This window comes from Populus nigra, chromosome 10 (genome assembly GCF_951802175.1).
Source record: "Populus nigra chromosome 10, ddPopNigr1.1, whole genome shotgun sequence".
Classification (NCBI taxonomy): Eukaryota; Viridiplantae; Streptophyta; class Magnoliopsida; order Malpighiales; family Salicaceae; genus Populus; species Populus nigra.
Window position 1 is genome coordinate 5,119,711 of NC_084861.1, and position 23,254 is coordinate 5,142,964.

Consider the following 23,254-nt stretch of genomic DNA (forward strand, 5'->3'; position numbering starts at 1 on the left):
ATTACAGTACGAGTAAATTTAATTTACCTTAAACTAATTTTTTTAAAAAAAATATATTGTTTATGATTAACTGCACTGGTGTTGTTCGGGAAAAAAAAACTTGAACATTGCGACAATGGAGCATGGCTCCCCTGTTAGAAGCAGCATTTTGCTGCTTCTCCAATTTTGCGGTTGGGCAGCAAAAATCAGTGGACCCTACCAAGCAAAATCAAGTTTATTTCCTTTACTAAATATAAAAATATATAGTTCACTCGAAACCACAATACTAAACAGCATCTTGGTGTCTTTCGTGCTGTGTTGCCCGCCACAGCTGGTAAGAACACTACACTAATGGACAAATGGTAATGGAAACTACGGAACATGACCACCTGCAAGATCATATTCTTTTCGTGTGAAAAACAAATAAATTTCTCTTGGTACGTAGCGCAAATGAAAACTCTTACTTGATGAGTTCAATATTTAATACATGGAGAAGTTTTATTGCATAAACGCTCAAAAATGAGTCCATCAGACGTTCTGATTTTGAGAGGACGGACTACCGAGTAACTGTTTTTCACGTGCAGGCCTAATCTATCACGTGCAGGCCTAATCTACGATCAAAGCACCAAGAAAAGAAACAAACTGTCCCCAATTTCTCAAGCAACACCCTAGCTACGGTGACTTGAAAGATCCATTACCAAATTTACAGCTTGAAATGTTCCAGTCGAGGGTTCCCGTCGAGCCCTTTTGAGTAAGTGTATGAGACGTAATCTTTAATAGTCGTTTGCCGATATATTGGTGGGTTTTCTTCCGACAGCAGCTCCTTAATTGGTCCGTACACTCTAGAAGAACTCTCTTGCTGCAAATGCGTTCTGAAAAAGCAGGCACTTGATATTCTTGGACCAGTGTTTTTTGCCACCACCCTATGATACACACTTTTGAACTTGCCGTTGGTAATTAGCTGCACAAATTAAGACAGATAAAACTAATCATATAGTCCTTAATTGATTAATTATAAACTTGTAATAAATGGTTTTAAAGAAGTCTTGCCTGTGTCATATCTCCCAGGTTTACTATTAGAGCTCCAGGAATAGGGGTAACATCAATCCATTGATCTTCATGGAGGACTTGAAGGCCACCCAAGTGGTCTTGCAGAACAACCGTGAGGAAGGCACTATCTGTATGCTTGCTAAGGCCCAGAGTCAAGTCTGGTTGCGGGCATGCCGGGTAGTAATGACCTATAAAATACAGTCCCTCTGCACAGCCCATATCTTTCAAGTGGCTGGGTTTTAGCCCCAGAGCTTCCGACAACAATTCGAATATAATTAGCCCTAATGACATCACTTTGTTCGTGTAATCAATCATAATATCCCTGATGAAAAGTTGATCAATTAAGCATGTGTAATTCATAGTGCAACACGTACTTCATGATTTCAATTAAACCCTGAAGCTTAAAGAGTACCAACGAGGTATAAAATGTAATTTATTGAAAGGGAATTATCCTAAGGATGAAATCTAATGATCAGATCAATATCATGCGTGAAAAATTATCTCTATCCCAGATGCTGTTCAGGCCAATGTTTTCTTGTAATTAATTTGCCTACATAATCAATTATCTTCAGCATACATAAAGTTTGGTTAATCTCCACAAGAGTAAAATTTAAGAGTAACACCATACCTACAAACTGCAGGCAATTCCTCAGGACGGGGTGGATGAGGGGCTACAAGGCAATACAAAGAATCCCTCCAATTAGCTGCTGGTGCTTGATAGAAATCAAAGTTGGTATTATATGCTACCTTTCTCATTTCATCGCGTGTATAGAATTCTTTCTTCACCTCTGTGTCTTGTTCATGAAATCTACGCACGCCATTTATCATATCATCAAGAACACTTGATGAAATCCCATGATTGATAACCTGAAAGAAACCCCATTTCTTGCAAGCTTCTCTAAGTTCCTCAACAATCTTCCCACGAAGACTTGCATCTTCATGTATGCCATCGAAGTCTATTACTGGTACGGTAAAATTATGGTGGCCTGAAATTAACTTGTCATCTGTACTAGATTCATGGATAAAAATCTGGGGAATGTTTGCAACTCCAGAATCCACAAGGCCCTTTACGCCAGCTTTGGAATCATCGAAAGCCTTTAGCTCACTTCTCCGGTCGTAATCAGATTTCAACTCAGATTCAGTTTTGCCTGAACAGGTGCTCAGCATTTTCTTGCCTTAACCTGCGAATGGAAACTCTATACGTCACTTGACCGCTTACTAGTCAATTGCTCCTTCTTGGTTTCCTTAGTGTGTAATGCGATTGCACGTCAGAGTTGTAGCTGAAAAAGAACATGCATAATGCTAGGAAGACCTGGGATCAATGCTCAGAATTGAAGAGACACAATTTAACTGGTTTGGGAATTTGCCTACTGCTGATTTTACTCACAATAGAGAACTTCCCCTGAAATCATTCATTCTCTTCCATAAAATCATCCATTCTTTTACAGCTTGATTTGCACCTTATTATAAGTGTAATTTGTCTCCATTTATACCCCATAAAACAACTTATCTTTTGTCCTAATCTGGAAAAGCCCAACAGTTACATGTTGACTGGGATGGCATCGAACTCTTCGCTAATTGTAGGACAGGAGACTGCGGAATGGGACAAGGAACACCGAACAAGCCCATTTTTCTAGTGAGTTTCACACTATAGCTGATGTGGACTTCAAGACTGTCGAGCAGCACATGGGCAAAAGTATCCCTCGTAACCTGAGAGTCAGTGTTGAAGAATAAACAAGCAGTATAGTTTCCAACAGTCTTAATTTTAGATCAGGGAGCCCGTTTGGAGCCCCTGAGACATTAATGGAATGACTATTCAAAGCTCTGCGGCACCATGAAGGCGCCTAAGTGTTTTAAAAAGAGTCAAAATACATTTCAAATGTTCACTTTCATATCTTTTCAGTGATTCAATCCTCAAATCATGCCTAGATTTTCCTCTATCTTCGTCCATGTTTTAGGCAACTCCGGATTTTATATTGATTTATTCTCTTTAGATCTGCTCAACAATAACAAATGTTATTTTTTTTTTAATAAGACTTAAAATAATATTTTTTTATTTTAAAAAATTATTTTTGATATAAATATATTAAAATAATCTAAAAACATCAAAAATATATAAATTATTTTAAAAAAAATACTTTTAAAATACAACAATAAATCATCCCTTAGAAAGTATTTGACTAAGCATTGAGACGGAATTTCAACCTTGTATTCAAATGAAACTTAAAAATCTTATGGTATAGATTTATTACACACTAGATCTGAAGAAGAGATCTATGTTCAAGTCAATTTTCAATTATTTCTAACTTTTAAAGAAAGGATTAAAGATTAAAAAAAAACAATAAAATAAAGATAAACCAAAAATATATTAAAAAAAAAAGTTAATTTGCTAATCGTTGGGATTTTATTTTTTTTATGTTTGCAGAATTTTCCAGACACGAGCGAGTAACTTTCTGTATCAGCAACCTTTTTTTTTTTTTTTTTTTGACTTTGCACGCTTAGTGTTAGGGGTGCTGTAAGGTCCCCGCCACTATATAATATTTATGTATGCTTTGAAGTTTGAGCTTTTCATGTGCATGATACACTGAGATGACAAATGAATTTCCAAATGGGTTTTATTTATTAATTGGTCACTTTTTTTTTAATTTCTTATTATTTTCTGGGTTGATTGATTTGCTGTACATTATGCAATGTTTATATGTTATTCCTCCGTCATATATCACAAAAATATCAATGAAGTTTTTCTAGATTGATTTTTTCTCCCTTAATTTTCTTTTCTTGTTTTAACAAGGGATAGAAAAAAAAATTATATGAAATATCTTAGTTTTTAATTTGATTAGTTTAGAATTTTATTATTTTATTTTTATCCAGATCAATGATTTTTAAATTATAATTTATTATTACTTATTGTAATCTTACTTAGAAATGGGAATTTACAGCCATCTAGCGCGTCTCTAGAGACAGAATTAAATGTTATTCAAGAGAGCCAATGCATAAAAATTCCAGGAAACTGACTCTAAAATCGTAAAAGCCAACTTTACAACTTCAACTTTTTGGAAAACTAGAAACAATCAGATATCAATTTAACAGAATACAATTCACAATTTCTAAATTTTTTTCTCTTTATGTAATTAAAATAGAATCAAACAATAAACAAATATAATGCAACAATCACACAAATCAACACCAAATTTTTACATAAAAAACTAAATACAGAAAAAATCACGAGACTATAATCCACCTAAAAACTTCTACTATCAATAAATAATGGGTTCACAATTGTTCTTTCTCAGATTTAACTAAGGGCTACAACATATATATCATCAAGAACAACTTATTCTCGGAATACAACAAGATTAAAAGAGAATTATTTGAGAAAAACTCACAATACTGACAGCCCTGTTTTCTGTCAAAATAATCAGCTTTCACACCACCAATCTTCGATCCAACTGTTTAGAGTGAAAAGTAACGTGTCTAGATTTTAGCCCGATTAAACAATGAACGAGCTGGAAATAAAAAAAAAAAAAAGACAGACTGCTCTGCTGTCTCTTCTTCCTTTTTTTTTCTCTCGGTTTTCTTCTCCTCTCTTCTGTTTTTCACTACTGCGTCTATAATAGCCGAACCATTTAATTTAAAAAGAGTCAGCTGCCTCTCTTCTTAATTAATGTAGTGGTCCCATTATCACATGGTACGGGACCACACACAACACAATTGTAGTAGAGGAGATGCCCCGTAGAGCCATTTGGATAAGCATATCCTCAAATACTTCTCCACATTTATCTCTTGGTCCATAAACTACTGAGGTATCCTCTGGATGAATTTTTGGTCGAAAGAAACATGCGGCTGAAATTCTTGGACCACCTTTCTTCACCAAAACTCTATTTTCAACACTAATTAGCTTGTCATTGGAGATGAGCTGTACAAAACTAAGACATGAAATTTATAACACGGAATGTATGTAGTATATTCCATTTGGGGCTATGAGTTCTGCAGATAAATGTTCGATACTCCGATCACTAGCATATGCTTATACCTCTTTGTTTGAGGTCATGACACCACTATATAATTGTAGTAGTAATTGTGATGATGATATTGTGAATGAAGCTAAGTTAAATTAGTTTAATCGACTTGCCTGTAGAAGATTTCCAACGTTCACTGTTAATGCTCCCTGTGTGGGAGGGACATCAATCCACCATTTTCTTTCTTTTGTGAAACTATAAGCACCGGAAAAACCGTGTTACATGAAAGAAGAGAAGAGACGAGATATGATGTGATGTGATAACATTAAGTCCAGTTATAAAGAAATCTGTGTGATTTCACATCATGGCCGCACCTGAATATTAAGATCCGACTTTACAATCTGAATTGTAGAGGGGGAGATGTCCCGTCTAGCACTTTTGAGAAGTAGATTTTCATATGGTCATTTACATCTACGTCTCTGTAAATCGGAGGATTTTCTTCTGATAACAATTCCTTGACTGTTCCATAAATTCTCGAGGCATTCTCTCCCAGTGTCTGTGGCCTAAAGAAACACGGTACTGAAATTCTTGGACCTGCTTGCTTTGCCAATACTCTGTGATCAACTCTAATTAACCTGTCGTTGGAGAGGAGCTGCAGAAAATCAAAAGATGAGAAAATTAATACATAGTGATCTTTTGCTCTGGACCATGCAATCTGCTTAGACTCATCTTCGAAGACTTGAGGCATTTTGTCATGGAGAACTTGGAATACTAGAAAGAAAATTTTCTTTCTTGTTTTGGAACCGTGTTGCCAAGAAGCTTTGAACTACAAGCCCACAGACATCAATGTCTACCTGACTCCATGTGCAACTCGTACCTTAACAGTACTGGGCTCAACCACTTCATCTCTCGTGAGCTCTATCTTTTGGACCAGTTCCTATCAGTCCTCGATGAAGAGGAGCATATAATGTGAATCGAAGCCCATTTCACAGCCATCTTTCTTTTTTATATTGCAGCCCTATAATGGCCCAAACAAATACATATTGCTTCGGGTATGCGTATCGACTTTATACCCTTTTAATACACTTTTTTTTAAGAAAACATTTAACATGCAGGGATTTGATTGCACCAACTTTCTAACACAGGAACCAAAATGTTTTTTTGTGAAAACATCAAGGTATGAAAAATTACTTTTAGGGAATTGGAGCGCGGGGCAAGAATTTTAATGGGTAGGGTAAAGGGTTGAATTAATCGGTCGAGTCGACCACCGTCCCAATTGTTTTCCAAGCCTGTGTTTAGCGAAGACATGAATAAATTACTTGATTCAATTTTTTGATAAACTTCATCGTCATCTATCCACCAAATATCTCCCTATTTGGGATTTACTCTATGCACCATCCTCCTCCTTCGAATGCTTCTTAAATTGGGAAGCCAAGACATCGCATGTCTACTCCTTAGCCTCACTCTCGCATGTATTTTATAAAGATATCTTTGTTTTATAATCTAGAATTAATATTTAATGAGCTAATCTATATTGATTTGGTTTATTTTTTATGTTATTTTTTTAATATGATTTTTTATAAATTTTATCATTGAACATTGAGTTCAATAAAATCAATTAAAATTTAAAATTTATAATTTATTTTGATTTGTTTTTAATAAGATTATCTTAATTTTATACCCAAAGTTATAGATTTGGTAAGTTAATATGAGTTAAATCAGATCATGTTTTTTATTTTCTTTCTATAAAATTATCTCGGTTTCATAAACCAAGTCATGGACTCAGCGTGTTAACTTGGATTGTTTTATATGTGTTTTTTTTAATTAATTTTTTTCAGTCTTGTTCTTTAGCATTTGACTTATTAAAATTTGATTTTTATAATTTGTTTTTCTTTTGTTTATATAGAGTTATTTTAATTTAATGATCTGATTTACAAGATACGTTAACTCATATCCACTCAAAATTATATCAATATTAAAAAATATCATTCTAAAAAAAACTATATTTTATTAATTACGTTATTTTTTAACTTAAGACAAATCAATTCGATTAAATATATATATTTTAAATTTTCACAGCACGAAACCTAAAATGAAGTGTCGATGTGAAATTGCAACTATCCTATATTTTATCAATGTCACAATTTTATTGGCTGGTTAAGGATAAAAAAGCTACCCTGTATTTTCAAGGACTAATAAGACAACCTTAGCTGGTGGTGATTCCAGCTAGAGCTCCAGATACGAAATTGACTTCGATATTTAACAGCGATGAGGTTAGCAAAACCTATAAATAAAGCATATATGGTGGTGCAGAGCTTTCAATATCGTACGTGTCCTGCCGGACCTCCCAATCCTTTTCTTTCTCCGGCTAGCCTGAAATATTGCACCTCAGTACGAGGCCCAGAAGCATGAGGTTGGATAATTCCCTTCAACAATTTCTACAATTTATAAGGAAATTGATTTTGTACTTTTAGAAACGTTTTTAAAAATATTAACAACATCATCTTATGGAAAAATAAAAATTATTTATTTTTCTTGTTGAATTAATGGATCATCTATATATGTCATCAATCTTCTTGATATTAATTATCTTAGAGATATTAAATAAAGCTTTGCAATTACTGAATTAAGCAGTATAATTAGTTAAAATATAATCTTTTAGAAAATACGAACTAATTTGCTATTTTTGTTTGATTTTTTGGAACATAAAATCAAACTATCTTTGACAATAAACTGCAATCAAAGTGGAAAAGATTATAAATAGATGTGTATTTGTTTTTACAATATTGCATTTATAATCCATAAGGTAACTATCCTTTTAAATCTAACTATTAAAAAAATTAATTTTTTACTTGTTTTGCACAGTGCTTTGGAGGACATTTTCTATTGTGAATTCGAGTTAATCTTCTCATATTATGTTGTAACCGAAAACATTAGAGTTATTGAAAATTTGGTTGGAAATATCTTTTAGAAAAACATAGTTAATTGATATATTTGAGATTATATTAAAAATAAGTTCTATTCATTTCTTGAGTTAAAACTTTGTTAGAATTTAACATTTAATATAAATTTTTTAACATGAAATATTAATTTAATTTAAATAAAATATGAGTTAATAAAAAAATCAACTTTATAGAACTCTTGATTGATATATTTTTATAAAAACAAAACTCTTTAAAAAAAACTGTATCAACAATAAAATTTTATTATTTTAAAATTAGATTTTTATGACACTTTTTAAATATGAAGGTCCTAAGTAAAATAAACTTTCAATTTAAACCCACACATACAAGCATGCCGATTAGACTCAAGTCTATGTTTGAGTTTACTACAAAATAATATTTTGAAATACAAGATATTATAGTTTGCCATTGAAATTTAAACTTGAGCCTAATTCATGAATTATTTTTTTTAGCCCATGAATATTAATAATATATTCCATAAGTTTTTTTTTAATTTACAAACTCTTTCTCACCTTATTTTAAGTTTTTTTATATTACTTGGTTTTTTTTTCAAATCTAGAGTTTAGATTTACTTTGTTAAGAGATAATTAAGTCATTTTATCTTGATTTAAAGATCTTGTCTAAAGGTGCATTCAAACTAAGATGGTGTTATTAAAATTTAAAAAGATATATTGCAAACATTTTAGATGCACAAAGTAAGAATAATAAAATTTAAAGAATAAATAATCCATTATTGACAACAATAGAAGTTTCATTATTTTAAAACTCTTTAACAAACAAGTATTATTTTTTATTTTAATTTAAATATAGATATTTTTTTATTATTGACAAGCAACCCAGAACTTTGATTTGAAATTAATTATAAAATTGAATTTATACCTAGTATGTATGCTGAAATTTTATTATTATATTTACGCAAGGTTAGCCATCAAAAAGGCAAATTATTGATCTCCTGAGATATCTTCCGAGGCAGAAACTTACGAAGAAGAAAATATTTTTAGTAGAATTAAAATTTTAAAAAAATATCCTATAGAAGAAACACTATAGCCTCTCTCACGAACTATTGTGGATGGCAATGGTATTTTTTTTCTTTTGACACGTGCGAGAATAGAGAGGAAGAACGAGAAGAAAAGAAAGAAAGAAAGAAAGAAAGAGGACGCCAGGCCATGTCATGCCTACACCACTGACACGGAGCTGATTCCAACAACAGCAAGAAAAGCTGTCATTGAAGCTTGAGGAGATCGACGCGCGCGCGTGTAGTGTGATTTTAGTTATTTTTTAAAATATTTTTTATTTAAAAATAAAATTTTTAATTTTTAAAAATTATTTTTAATATCATCACATTAAAATAATCTAAAAACACCAAAAAAAAATTAATTTAAAGCAAAGAAAATAAAAAAAAATTAATATTTTTTAAAATCACTTTTAAAACATAAAAATAAATAAACGCCCGCACGTAAGTTATATGTGCCAACTATTTTTTAGATTTGGTTCCTGTTCGATTTTTATATTTATCCCCAATTCTTTTATGACTTTTAATTTTTTAATTTAATATCAAATCTTTTATAGCTATTCAACTTTTTTTATGGGGCCCTGTTTCTTTTATAACTCAATGGTATGGTTTAGTTGTAAATTTCATTATACCCAGGCCCAAATAAAGCCTAATTAGAAAAAAAAAGAAGGTAAAGGAAATGAAAGAGACATATAGCCGAGCCGGGTTGGTTGAAAGAATATTTAGAGTCAAATTAAGTTTTGAACATGGTGATCGATTCACGTTTTATTTTGCTGGTCAAACGAGATACATCAAGCCACCTTAAACACAATTGAGTTTAAAATCCAACGGACCATAATACAAAACAATGCTAGATAAATAAATAAAAAGCAGAAGCTATGTGATCAAGTTATTTTATTTTGATTCAATTATTGATAAATAATTAAATAAATAAAGATACTAAATAACATGTCACTTCACGAGATATGTTTCTTTACTTGTATTCATAGCTTAGCCAGTAATGATTTTTTTTTAGCATTTTTTGTCTCACATGGTGATCAATTACTTTTATTGAACACGTTATTCAAACTTTGGATGCACATCTCATATTTCTCATCACCTAAGCGCAGGCCGAAGGAGACGAATCTAAGGTGTGGGCAGGAATAACCTGGTTACCTAGGCCCCGACAGTTCGAAAGCTTTTCAATATCCCCCGTGAAGTTCAAAAAACCAAATTTAAAGTAATTTTTTGAAATGGCCCTCAAAACCAAATCTTGACATCTTACCACCCCACATAATACTGAAAGCACGCAGCAGGATTAATGGCTTAATAGGTACTGGGTTAAAAAAGTGAGTTTTAAGCAAATTTATCACCGAAACAGGCAAGCAGAGTATCCTATTAACTCCATAATTTTGTAAATACACAATCAAGTTTGATGACTATCCTGTATAAGATCTCTAATGTTAATTACCAGAGCCCCACACCTAGGAGGCGTGTCAAGATTTACCCTAGCTTTTGCTTGCCGTTCAGGAGAAAGTGAAAGCACAATAAGATACCCGAGTGAAAACCCACTCTACCTTCTAAGTAGTTTAAAACATCAACTACAGAGGAAAAGAGAAATATATCAGAAATAAACCTCCATTTTGACCATGAATGGCATATTGGATCACATAATCACAACAGAAAAATGTTTCCCTTTTCTTTTTCTTCCAAGTCCCTAGTCTCTAAAAGAGGAAAAGCCTCATACAAGCATACAGAACTAGATCTTTGACAAACTCCAGAAATCAAGCCACCGAGCAAAAGGAAACCTTCACAACATCGAAAGGTTACTCTTTATAATGCTTTTGGTTTGGGAGACCTCTTCTTCAGTTGTCTCCTTGGGATTGAGTTCTTCATGCCAATAAAAAAGAGCAATGCCCCAAACAGTGCCAAGTTCTGAAAGAGTAACAGACCATGGAATAACATTAAGAGTTCATCAGGTACATGAAGCAAATGTTAGATAGATCGCCAGAAAACAGTAAAGGAAACAGAAGATTCTAAGAAATTAAGAAAAGACAAAACTCCAAAAACATAAATATAATTCAGAAGTGCTAACCTGTGCAAACTTTGCAAAAAGCAGGTTAAATTCCTTGGTGTCAGCGTCATAGTTGTAAAAATCATACAATATTGGGGTGACGATGAGCTGGTGCAGAAGCTGCACAAGAAAAACGCAGCATTTCATGTAATTGCCTGGTCAAATTGCCAGTTCACTACAAGAACAAATAGACCAGTAGACAAACCAGAAGATAAGCTCCAATAGAACTGCCAAGGATGAAAATAAGGCTTCCAACAGCTTTCACAGACATAGCAGCAGCAACGGCGTGCTTCATCTGTAGAAAACAACTCCATGAGTTATGACATTCAAACAAACCCACTAAGCAAACAAAATGAGCAGGATCAAATTAGTCTAATACGCACTTCAAAATGTGGCACTTGAAATCCAGTATGAGACGACACATGTTTTGAGAAAGAACGGAATTTAGGTGCCATAATATGTGCTGCCGGCCCACCATCAGAACCAAATTCGTTGAACCTACAATCATGAACAATAAATAATGATTCTCAATGATCGACTTGCAATAATGTTTCTTATTGTAGTGGCAGTAAAATATTATTTACTTTGAAATAAATTAAAATAATATTTTTTATTTTTTTTATTTGACACAGTATATTAAATGAAACAAAAAAAAATAGTTTTTTTTTTAAATAGTTTTTTTTGAAAAACACGGCCAACTGCGAAAACAAACTGGTACATTAGAAGTAATAAAAAAATGCATTTGACAGTAGTGAACAAGCAGCAGAGCAACCAACGAAATTATCAAAAACCATCTCATCGGAAATCCAAACAACAGAAACCAACAAACTCAACACAGCAAATCAACATAATTACAAGTTCATAGCACAATTGGAAAGATATCCATCTCAGTAGCAGTACATCTGCAGAAAGCAAGGTAAACGACAACGGTGCAAAACAAGTCACTTGGATCAAAATTCCAAAAGCAAACATTAAACAAGTAATCTCATTTTAACACAGCAACAAGCTCAAAATGGGTGTTCCATGGAGACACTTGACTTTACTAGTGCCCACGTCTAGAAAGCATCAGCAACTCATAAATTGTAACATAGCACTAATCTAACTTACCGACCACTAATCAACAATTAACAATATCATGACAACCACAACTTACTCCAAATACGCACAAAATATTCATTAAATACAACAAATTAAAATATCTAACCAAGATCTACTTGTAGTAATTAATCGCCACACCAAATAAAGCAGTAAACATGTAAATTAATTAAAAATATATATACTATCAGATAAATCTATCCAAGGATTTTCTTGAAAAACAGAGCATCAGAATCTAGAGTAAGGTGGGAGCATAAGATGCAAACCCCTAATTTTAATATAACTGCAGAAGTTTGCGTTTATAAATAGAAAAGGAAGAGCAGATCTGGAGAAGGCTTACTCTTGCCAAGCAGAGAGAATGAAAACAGAGGCAAAGAGAACTCTCCCGACGAAAGAGATGAAAGCCATTACTGTAGGGATGGAGACACGCTGCTCCTCTACTACTGATGTCCAAAAGCAAACTTATTCTTTTAAGTTTTTGTAAAGACCGAGACAGAGAGGGGGAGGTTTAAAAGGAGCCAAGCGAGGGACGGTGCTTTAAACGGAGACAGGCTTGTTAAAGGACTGGGTTTTTTCGGTTCGGCGCTAAGAGTTCCTCTACTGCTATTCTCACTCTTGAGAGTATGGAAAGATTGATTACTCGCTGGTTTTTGTTGCACTGGCTTTTATTTCAAACTCTACACGTGTAGCGGCCAATCACGTCTGTTCGATGAATGACGTGTTGCTTTATTATCGCGAGCTTGTTTTCCAATCCACCCTGACGGTGGTGTACGTAATGTGTATTAATGTTTTTCAAAAATTTCTGTCTTGGCGTGAGTTACTCCTCCTTTTGCAAAATATTACAGTTGAAAGAAGTCCTCAACCTACTTTTGGTGGGGGTGATTGCATAGTAATAACAATTATTTTATTGAAAAATATATTAAAATAATATTATTTTTTTATTTTTTAAAATTTATTTTTAATATTAATATATCAAAATAATTTAAAAAATAACTTAAAAATTAAATTTTAAATTTTAAAAAACTTCAGTTACTAAATACCCCTTCGTTATATTTTTAGTGTATTAATAAATTCACCATCAAATTCTTTTATTAATTTAAATAAACAAAAAATTATTTTAAAAAATATAATTACATTTTAAATATTAGAAATTTAGAAATTTATTAAAATTTCTCACTTCACATGGTAAAATATATTGTAGGAAGAAATATGCAGGCTATTTTTTATGAGAAAATAAAAATCATGTAAACTTGACTTGATTGCTTAACAATTTTTCTGGCTAAAAAAAAATTATACACTTTAGAATTCATTGATATATTAGCTAGGTACCTCGAAAAAAAAGGAAGGAGAAGAATAGGACCTTATTAAGATTGTAGATTTGGGATTTTTTTGAGATTTTTTCAATTCTTCTCGGGTTCATGTTATTGTCTTTGTTAAATAAATAAATAAATTTTATTAAAGATTATTGTATTGATATTGATAAATCTATTTTTTTTAAATCATTTGCTTGATAAAATTGGACTCAACTCTAAATCCACCTATCAAGAGACAAAGGCTTGGATTGGTCAAAATTCAAATGATTTTTTCTTACAGATTATATCATGTAAGCATAACACATCATCTTATAGTAAGTTAGGTCAATTTCTAATAATAGCGTGGATTCAATTCAACCTGTAGAACCACAATTAAAATTACGGATTTTTAGGGTTTGTTTTTCTTGTGGTTTTAAAATCAAATCTTGTAGTTACTAATATAATGGTCACTAGAGGTTTATATAATCATTAACTTTAAAACATGTATAATTAATTAAAATACACGCAATCTGACCTGGACATCCACTTTAATAAAAAAAAATTACAGACAAAACCAGTAGAATAGAGAAATTTTCCAACTAAGTTTCTTTTTCTTTTTCTTTATAATAGCAAATGTTGAAAAAATAAAATAGACCAGTAACTTTGAGAGATTAATCTCTTGATTGAAGATGTATATTTAATTTTTTGAATTTTAAGGTTCATATCTTTGACTCAAAATTCTTAAAATTTTATTAAATTTCTTTAAATTTGTATTTTTAAAAGGAAAGTACGACCCCTGGCATTGCTAAATTACCACTCGCCCTGTCATTGAACTTCAAAATCAGTGGTCGTAGCAGGAACGTGTTAGCAATTGGCGACACGATACGATGAGTTAATTATGATGATTTTTTTTTAAAGTGTTTTTATTTAGTAATATATTAAAATAATATTTTTTAAAATTTATTTTTAATATTAATATATCAATACAATTTAGAAAAATAATATTTTATTTTAAAAATATCAACTAGTTTCCAAAAACTACCTAAATCAACTAAACAAAAGGCCTGGCAAAGAATCAGCATTACTTCCTTCAAGAGCACGAGCAACTGCCAAGAAATCAGATCTGAAAGCTTCAGATCTCAACAACGATAAAGAAAACAAAAGGTTGGAACCTAGAACAAAGACAATTCCAAATCAGAAGCACTTGCAAAGAAAAATTTAAAGAGTTGAAAATCAAGTCAAATTCATAAAAGGGGAAAAAAATATAAAGCTGTGAACGAATCAGGCGGCCGCTGCTATGTTCCCATCGGATCCCATTATTGTTCAATTATGGCTGCCTCGTGCACAAAGCTGGACTTCATAAAATTTTTAATACGAGGAAAATGGCAGGTGTGGTGCCATACTCTCGTCAAGAAAGGTAGTAAGGGGTTAGCAGGCGCACATTAATCCAATAATTAACTTCCCTGCATCTACGTGACAGAAGATTAAAGGACAGTAGATGCCATTCCAACGCTATTTGTCCCGCTGTATATTACTTTCTGGGGTGTTTCGCCATAAGAGGATCATGATTTCTCAAGAAAATCTAAAGGTAAATAACAAGTTAAGAAGCAAGTTCAAACGCATCACGGGTAATTACGCGTTAATTCCAGTGAATAATTAACAAGCAATATGCTGTCAGGTAAAGTTACCATCCATTGTTAAAAAACTTGTTAATTTCTTCATTGTTTAACAAAATCATCGTGTAAATGATTGCACAGTCGGTGCCAGGAACCCGGTCATGCAAAGGCAAATGGGATGACGTTGCCTTGCAGCATACTCCACTCTTTCTTCAAGCTTAAGATGCAAATGTTGGATCTTATGGCATTATTAATAATAATATCCTGATCGGAGAATAATACATAGTGCTTTTCCACGTGGTAAACGTAAAACATTTCAATATATTGTGAGATTGGAGAGTAGAACTAATCATCACTGTTTTTGAAGGAGGCAGTCTCCCTGTTGAGTTTTCGTCCTTTGTCTGGTCCAACTCACATTGGATTTTTTTTTTTTATGGTAATGTCCATTGTCCAGTAAGAACACGTAAATATAAGAATAAAATGGTATTTATTAACCGTGAATATATATTATTCTGCGCAGGGATAGCCAGTCAAGAGCACACCGTCGCTGGTACTGTTGAGGTCTATGGAATGAGGCCAACCTTTCAATATTCAAACGGGAGGGGATCTGCCGCCACGATTGACAATCTGGCACGATATATCTATTGCTACATCTTTTCTTTTTAAGTTAAAAATTGATTGAGTGTATCGCCAGCGAAATTGTCAGGATTGATCATTCTAAGCCTTGGATAAATAAAACAAGGATTCTCTCTGGATGGACTTTTTTAAAACAGTATGATCCATGATTATATATAAAACCCAGTTAAGTTCGATGAATCAATTTAGTGATATGTTAATATAAAACCTGAAATTACTTGAATTGAGTTTCATTTTAAATTATTTTTTTCTATTAAAACAATATCATTTTATTTTTCTTAATAAAAAAAACAAGGTGGCCGATGAATCCACAGTCAACCTTTGGACCAAGTCAGACTACTGTCTGAGTCTTGTAACCATGGTATAATCAAGTATCTCTCTATCTATTTTCAGTGGGTACCGTTCAACGCTGTCAAGATTAAACTAGGAAATATGTATATGGCAGGGGATGGCGACGTAGTATGGAGGGTGTCTATGCATTCTTTTAAGCTTATAATATGTGTAATAAATCACTTGAAAAACCCCACCAAATTCAGGGCCGGAGTTAAGATTCAGAAAATGAGAGGGGCAGAGAAAAAAACTTCAAAAAACACGGGGGAATATGAACTGATAAAATTGAAATATATATATATATATATATATATATATATATATATATGTGTGTGTGTGTGTGTGTGTGTGTTTTAAAAATTCTAAGGGGGCAATATTTTCTTATGAATGATCGATCATTTATCAATCATGAGATCTTGTCTTACTATTTACGGGTTCATGCATTAATCTGTATACAATTTTAATATGAAAAGCTTGACATTCCATCTTACTATTAATTACGAGTTTACTAATCAATTTGTATACAATTTTAGTATGCAAAGTTTGACTAGATAATCGCAAGATGCTCATTTTAATTTCCTGGAATGAATCATTAAGCCTAACCCAATCAGATTAATTTTGAAAGAGTCAACACTATTTATTTATGTAATAGAACTTGACTAGCTTATATATAAATCCTTAATATTGTTAATTAGCCTACTTGTTTTAAACTTGGATTTTTCCCTACGAACTTCATCTTGACTTTGATCTTGAAAGCTAGTTGGAATATTGATGAGAAGATACGGCAAGCTGTTCGGTCTAACGATGGCTCACGGCAGGTGCAAACCAATGATTTTTTTTTTCTTTTCAAACCACTGAAATCTTGTTTCAGTTTTGCTAATTGCTTGACTGATTTCCATTAATATGCTATGGTAACGACCACTGCACCAAGGATAAGGGTTGTATGTTTTTTCATTTCAGAAGGCACTGATTTTTCTTAAAAAAATCTGCTGCGTCATTGATCATACGTGAATCATCAGGAACTGCAAAAAGACAACTTCTAGCCATCGGCCCAGAACCAGTCGAGGAATGTTGATTTTGGTTGAATGGGGGGAGTCTGAAGAACTTGAATGCCATGTCATCAGGTCCACTCAAATAGATTTTGAATTTCTGGTAAAAACTCAAATCTCAGCAAGCCAGCTACATTTTATATACCATTGGAGGCTTCACCAAATGGCAAGTGGGTCCCCGCACGGTATTATATTCCGTACGTGAGAGGTTGCATGAAAATAATCTAATGGGAGGATTTCTCGAAAAATAAAATAGTTAATGAGACTTTTCAGTTAATAAAAAATATTTTCCAGTCAAAAGAAAATTTTACTTAGTTTCTAGAAAAATATTTTTTTTTTTAGCTGTATTTGTTTTCAGAAAAGTGGTTTTCGAAAAACCATTTTCCAAACTTTCATGTGTTTGTTTGACATTGAAAAAGTTGATTAACGGAAAACACTTTCCAGTCAAATGAAATTTTGGCTTGGTTTTCATGAAAGTGTTTTCATGGAAAATTTAAGCGGAAAACACTTTCCGGAAGTTGTGAAAAATTTAGAAATATCATTAGTTATTAATTATATCAAATTTGATCCTCAAACTTTTGATTGGTATATATATTTTGTTTTGAATATTTATTTTTTAATTTCATCTCTTTAAATTTAATTTTTATATTAACTTTGATCCTTATTTTTATAATTGTTATTTGCTTTTTTCTTATCATTTTTTTATTAAAATTTTTTATCTATTAAATTTAATCCTTATTCTTTTGATTATTACTTATTTTATTTGAAATAATTTATGAAATGTTAATTATTATTATTTTAATTTCTTCATCTTTTAATTTTTAATTTTTAATTTTATCTCTATTATTTTGATTATTATTTATTTTATCTGAGATAATTTATAAAATTATATATTTTTTCAATTTCATTCTCATTCAACTTTTTAATTTGTAAGATTTATTTATCATTATTTTAATAAACTTGAAAAAAATAAAACATTAATAAGTTATTTTCTATCTAATTTTCCATAACATAACTAAATAGTAAAAAATATTTTCTAACTTATTTTTTATTACATTACCAAATATTGAAAAAAATATTTTTTTAAAATTTATTTTTTTAAAAAAATATTTTCCAACAAACAAACAACCTACATCTAACTTGCTTAAGATTTGGCCAAAAAAACAATGAGTATCAGACGCTAAAGCCGACTCAAGGCTAACTGTCAAGACTTTTAATCCTTGGAGCTAATTAGCTTGGTTGGTAAACGAACATGATCTGCAGGTAATCATCTAAGCTGTTATCAGTGTATCGATTCTGAAGTAGATAGTTATTTAAATTTTTGATGCATAAAAATTGGTTTGAGAACACCTGGTTTGGTTTTATTCACGTAAATAACCTATACTGTGAAATATTTTATATACAATTTTTTTTTCTTATTTGGTACTGTCGGTGTGTATGAAAAATGTGTTTAAAAAGAAAATGAAAATAATTAATCGATATTGGAGTTCATGATTTATTAATAGTTAAATATTTTTATCTCCTGATAACCATATGTGTTTTCTATTATTTTAAACTTATTTTTAACTTTTAACTGTAAAATATTTTACATTGATGAAGTTTTTTAAAAATAATTTACAAACATAGAAAAAAAAAACATAAGTGGCTTTCAACAGCAGTCAATTTTATTTATATTTTTTATTAATATGGGTGTTCGGGCCAGCTTGCGCGTACCTCGATTAATCCCATGGACCATGAAATTAATAACCATGTAAACTTTCAGTGGCCATTATATCAGCAACCACATGGTTCAAACTCGAGACTACATGAGGAACAAATCTCTTGATCCTAAACTCTTACTATTAGACGATTTACTAGATTGTTATTTTATTCATATTTTAACTTTGCTAGAAGTAAACTAAGATTAAATCTTGTTTTTAATAATTTTAAAAATACACTCTCCATGTTAATTTAGTATATTAAAAGATGTTAGAAAATGTAGTAATGATTGTTTTTTAAGATATTTTTCTGTTGTATCAAATAATATATTTTTAAAAATTTTAAAATCAACACATTAAAAAAATAAATAAAAAATTTTAAATAAAAAAATCAAATTTCATGAAATTTAAGTGCAAACACAGACCCAAGCATAATCTAAAACAATAACCCACCTGTTTTTTAATAAAGGGAGACGGATCCACCTCTAATTCTCTATTACCCGGGGAGTAATCCATTAATGAACAACCCAATGACCACGAAAAAAATATATAGAGGTGTGATCTCGGTGGCATAATCGGCAACTGACTGGAAGTCCAGAACCCATTTAGCATAATTAAATTAGATTATAATTATAATTATTGTGACTACTGACAACTACAGTGAATGCAAGGTAGCACATGTCTGTCTGAACTCTGAAAGTACATATGTGAGCAGTAGATACCCCTAATTGTTTCAAGCAATGCTGGCCGTTCACTTACGGTCCTAAGACCCTGGCCATTCATTTCTTGTTATTTTCCATTCCGGTCCCTATATTTCATTTAGACTGCATTTTGGCCATTGGTTTTATTCTGGAGAGAGAGGTGAAAATCGAAGAGAAAGAAGACATGACAGAAAACAAAAACAAAAACAAAAACCATGATTTTTTTTTTTTAAAAAAAACAATGGTGGAAAAACAGTATCTTAAAGAGTCATGGGCAAGGAGTCGTCGAAAAGGAGGCGGCAGGTTATTTTCTTCTCTTTCAAAAATCTTACCCCGACGACAACAGATGGATGATCTGTCGTTTTATGAAATAAATAAATAAATAAATAAGTGCACGGGCTTAGGAAGCTCGGCCCCGGCGCGTCATATTCGAGCCTCGCAGCCTTGGTCCGAGCGCGTAACTTCCCAGGCCCGGTTTCTTTTGTTTTGTTTTTTAAAAAATATTTTTAGTTTTTTTTGTTATTCTTTTTACTTGATGATATAATTTTTTTTGTGATTATAAAATTAATTTATAATTTTTATATTTTATGAAAATATAGGTTACTGTTTTTGAAATATTTGCAATGAGGCACATCCTTCAAATTATGTTAATTTACACGCACACTCAAAATATGTTTAATAATATATACAATAGTTTCCTATATTGAAAAGTGTTAAGGGTATAGAAAATAATATAATTATAAATAGACTGAGACCTCATAATAATAATCCTAACAATTCTTACTTATTTTTTTATCAATTTATAATGCATAGTTTTAAAAATATTATTTTTTCATGTCCTTTGAGAAAATCCATATAATCAGTTTCTAGTGTTTAATCAACACTTTTTTTCTTCTCTTTGATACATTTGAGAATTAAAAAAAAAATGTTGATATTACAGATTTAATGATTAAGTTATTTATTAATTCAGTGTCTCATCTGTTTTTACTAAAACATAATTATTTTTTTAATCTAATTTTATTTCATCAAAATTAACTATATATTTGTCAAATCTAACTCATGGATTGACCCAAAAAAGAATTTGGATTGGTGGATTATTGGATTATTGGATCAAGCCCAATGAATCATTCTTTTAAAAACAGTGTCGTCTTTTTTATTTTTATTGTTTTTTAAATATTAATACGGTGAGTTTAACATGAATTTAGTTAAGATAATTAATCCGGTTAAACTAAATATTTAACTCAAACTAGATTCTGATTCCTCAACTTCTTGTTCAGTTTAAATAACTATGATGATCCGTGAGCCAAATCGCAGCAACGCTCGGCCCCGTAAACCCAGTAAATTACTAATCTGCGTGCCCCTCTTCTTTATATTATTCTCGATCCTGGCTAATCTTTGCTGTCCCAACTCTTTAAACTTCACCTGCTAAACGACCCAACGACCAACCCTATCTTTGGCCGTATATGCTGTAGCCTATAGTGTATACTGCTAATCGGCTGAAGACTAGAAATTCATTCCAGAAACACTCAGAGAGAGACCCAACCACACAGATTTGAGAAGTAAAAAAACAAGAGACATGGGGTTTTTCTCTTTTCTCGGCAGAGTTCTCTTCGCTTCCCTCTTCATCCTCTCAGCCTGGCAAATGTACGCCATGATTCCCTTTCTCTCTTTCAGATCTCTTTAATTTTATGGAGTTCTTGTTTCATTTCCGCTTGTTAAGACGGATTCACGTGCTTTTTATTACGGGCCCTTTCTTCGAGACCCGATGCAAGCTTTATATTGCTGTTTTTGCTTATGATTTTATGTTTTTGTCAGATGTATCAATCCATAGTAGTAGTATATTTTGTGTTTTTGTTTACTGTTGCATTTGTCGAATTGGGTTCTACATGTTTTGTTTATTTAATTTGATTGTCCAACTAGCCAAAAAACATGTTTTATTTGATCAATTATTTATTCACAGTTTTAGCTGTTATGATTTAAGAACAAATGCACAAAGAAGCTCTTGTGCAATCTTGAATACTGATTTTATTTCAGAAATTGTTCTTCATGGTGTGCTAAATTGAGCAGTGCGATGTGTAACGATTATTTATCCTGTAATACCATGTAGTAATTACTGCAGAAATTGATTTTTGCTATGAATACCAAATTGAGTTACTATAATGTGATGTGTAACAATGATTTGTCTTGTAATACAGTAATAGTGTCGTATTATTTTATTTTTTGTTTCGAAAAGTTTGCCTATTTTTTTGGGAGCTTCCACTGGTTTGAACTATTATTTTCTGCCCAGCTTCATAATTTAGCTGGGGGATTCACGGCACTTTTGACCTAAAAGGTTTGGTGATGCTGGCTTCTGTGGACATTGATGTTCTGTATGCAATTTGTAAACTTAATCATGCTGGACAAACTATGTAATTAAAAATTTGCAATGCCTTCGCACTGCTATTGGGTAGATGCTGGATGCCTTTGCCTTGACGTTGCTTATAATGCTCAGGTTCAATGAGTTTGGCGAAAATGGTGGCCCTGCTGTGACAGAGTTGATTCCCAAGCTCGCTATTTTCAAGAAACATCTTTCGTCCCTATTGGGGGTTGGGATCCTGGACATTGATGTAAGAACTTTTACCCTTACCTGCTGCTCTGGTACTTACGCAGATTTTTTTGGGTGTTATTTCACCTTGTATGCTGTTCGCTGTCTGATTTAATGTTATTTTATGCAGCCTAGACATTTGGTAGCAGGGATGATTGCTCTAAAGGGTCTTGGAGGCTTTTTATTCGTATTTGGCAGCCCTTTTGGTGCTTATCTCCTGGTTAGATTCTCCTTTCCTGTGGGTCTTTATTTGATTGATTACCTTTATAACGTGATGAATTATCCCTGGGCTTTGGCCATCAGCTGCTTCTGATTCATACACCATCATCAAAGTAAATATTTCATTATTTCTATTTTGCTTCAGCTTATCTACTTGGTGTTTTCCTCCCCAATTTTGTACGACTTCTATAACTATGATCAGAACGAGTCCACGGACGTCAATCTCTTAAATGAATTCTTGCAGGTTTGTCCTAACCTATGACTTTTTGATGTTGTTTAGGACCCCCTTTCATTTCTCTTGTTCTTCTTTTATTATGCATTTATGCTGGGAAACCTTCTTGATTTCGGGCTTGTGATGTTTTGGCAGAGCGTTGCCCTTTTTGGTGCATTGCTTTTCTTCTTAGGGTTGAAGAACATGATTCCAAGGAGACAGCTCAAGAAGAAGACTCCCAAGGCGAAAGTGGGCTAGGCATATCAAAGAAGCAAACTTTAAAGATTGGAGTATTTGTTGAAATTTTACAGGGTGTCTAGCGGCTGCACATATCATATATTGATGGATGTTTCCCCAGCTATTTGTATGATACCCAAATCTGTAGTTTGTTGTTGTGGGGGGGTTTACATTTAGAGTCCCTTTTTCACTAGATTAGGTGTGATATTGCCATTTCAAATACTGATTTGGCTCGATACACGTTCATTTTGTCTAGTGAAATTTATTTATTATCTGTCAAGCTAGAATATTACTATGATTTTCTTGAATTTGGGAATGGTGGATTAATATTATTCATGCTTTAGTTAACCATTCATACGACTAATTTACTTAAACCACAGAAGTATGCAATTTATTCAGTTTCGAGGCCGTATGATTTTGAATATGCTCGCCTCAAAAATTAATCTCTTGGTTACTGCTACATAGCACTTTTCCATTGTGTTCTCGCTTCTCCACTGTCCAGAATACGGAGGTGGAGCTGAGTCTGTTACTTTTTAAGATGTATTTTTTTAAAAAATATATTAAAATAATT

At 32.2% G+C, this 23,254-nt stretch overlaps 3 protein-coding genes across 4 annotated transcripts; 1 reads left to right on the forward strand and 2 right to left on the reverse strand.

Moving 5' to 3' along the window:
- Positions 1-421: 421 nt before the first annotated feature.
- LOC133705648 (1-aminocyclopropane-1-carboxylate oxidase homolog 1-like) lies at positions 422-4,628 on the reverse strand. 2 transcript variants are annotated; one of them, XM_062130966.1, is made up of 4 exons: positions 4,416-4,628; positions 1,658-2,210; positions 1,030-1,351; positions 422-940 (listed from the first exon to the last, which is right to left on the reverse strand). In XM_062130966.1, the coding sequence occupies exons 2-4, from the start codon at positions 2,194-2,196 to the stop codon at positions 683-685; spliced, it is 1,119 nt and encodes a 372-aa protein (XP_061986950.1). In that variant the 5' UTR covers positions 2,197-2,210; positions 4,416-4,628; the 3' UTR covers positions 422-682. The 2 variants fall into 2 exon arrangements, with proteins under 2 accessions (XP_061986950.1, XP_061986949.1); XM_062130965.1 differs by having other exon boundaries at positions 1,658-2,739.
- A 5,936-nt stretch (positions 4,629-10,564) lies between these two features.
- On the reverse strand, positions 10,565-12,749 carry LOC133704462 (uncharacterized). The gene is made up of 5 exons (XM_062129289.1): positions 12,452-12,749; positions 11,400-11,514; positions 11,222-11,311; positions 11,038-11,136; positions 10,565-10,877 (listed from the first exon to the last, which is right to left on the reverse strand). Exons 1-5 carry the CDS (start codon positions 12,517-12,519, stop codon positions 10,776-10,778), a joined length of 474 nt encoding a protein of 157 aa, XP_061985273.1. The 5' UTR covers positions 12,520-12,749; the 3' UTR covers positions 10,565-10,775.
- A 7,940-nt stretch (positions 12,750-20,689) lies between these two features.
- Positions 20,690-23,034, forward strand: LOC133704399 (uncharacterized). Its single transcript, XM_062129207.1, has 5 exons — positions 20,690-21,076; positions 21,924-22,038; positions 22,147-22,236; positions 22,381-22,479; positions 22,603-23,034. Exons 1-5 carry the CDS (start codon positions 21,009-21,011, stop codon positions 22,702-22,704), a joined length of 474 nt encoding a protein of 157 aa, XP_061985191.1. The 5' UTR covers positions 20,690-21,008; the 3' UTR covers positions 22,705-23,034.
- The last annotated feature ends 220 nt before the right edge of the window (positions 23,035-23,254 follow it).

Excerpts from the sequence above, each read along its gene's own strand:
- LOC133704399 (XM_062129207.1), top strand. The coding sequence starts at position 21,009 with ATGGGGTTTTTCTCTTTTCTCGGCAGAGTTCTCTTCGCTTCCCTCTTC. Across the intron at positions 21,077-21,923 it reads ATCCTCTCAGCCTGGCAAAT|GTTCAATGAGTTTGGCGAAA; the intron begins GTACGCCATGAT and ends TATAATGCTCAG. Across the intron at positions 22,039-22,146 it reads TTGGGATCCTGGACATTGAT|CCTAGACATTTGGTAGCAGG; the intron begins GTAAGAACTTTT and ends TATTTTATGCAG.
- LOC133704462 (XM_062129289.1), bottom strand. The coding sequence starts at position 12,519 with ATGGCTTTCATCTCTTTCGTCGGGAGAGTTCTCTTTGCCTCTGTTTTC. Across the intron at positions 11,312-11,399 it reads TTCAAGTGCCACATTTTGAA|ATGAAGCACGCCGTTGCTGC; the intron begins GTGCGTATTAGA and ends TGTTTTCTACAG. Across the intron at positions 10,878-11,037 it reads TTTTTGCAAAGTTTGCACAG|AACTTGGCACTGTTTGGGGC; the intron begins GTTAGCACTTCT and ends TTACTCTTTCAG.
- LOC133705648 (XM_062130966.1), bottom strand. The coding sequence starts at position 2,196 with ATGCTGAGCACCTGTTCAGGCAAAACTGAATCTGAGTTGAAATCTGAT. Across the intron at positions 1,352-1,657 it reads GAATTGCCTGCAGTTTGTAG|GGATATTATGATTGATTACA; the intron begins GTATGGTGTTAC and ends ACTTTTCATCAG. Across the intron at positions 941-1,029 it reads ACCTGGGAGATATGACACAG|CTAATTACCAACGGCAAGTT; the intron begins GCAAGACTTCTT and ends TAATTTGTGCAG.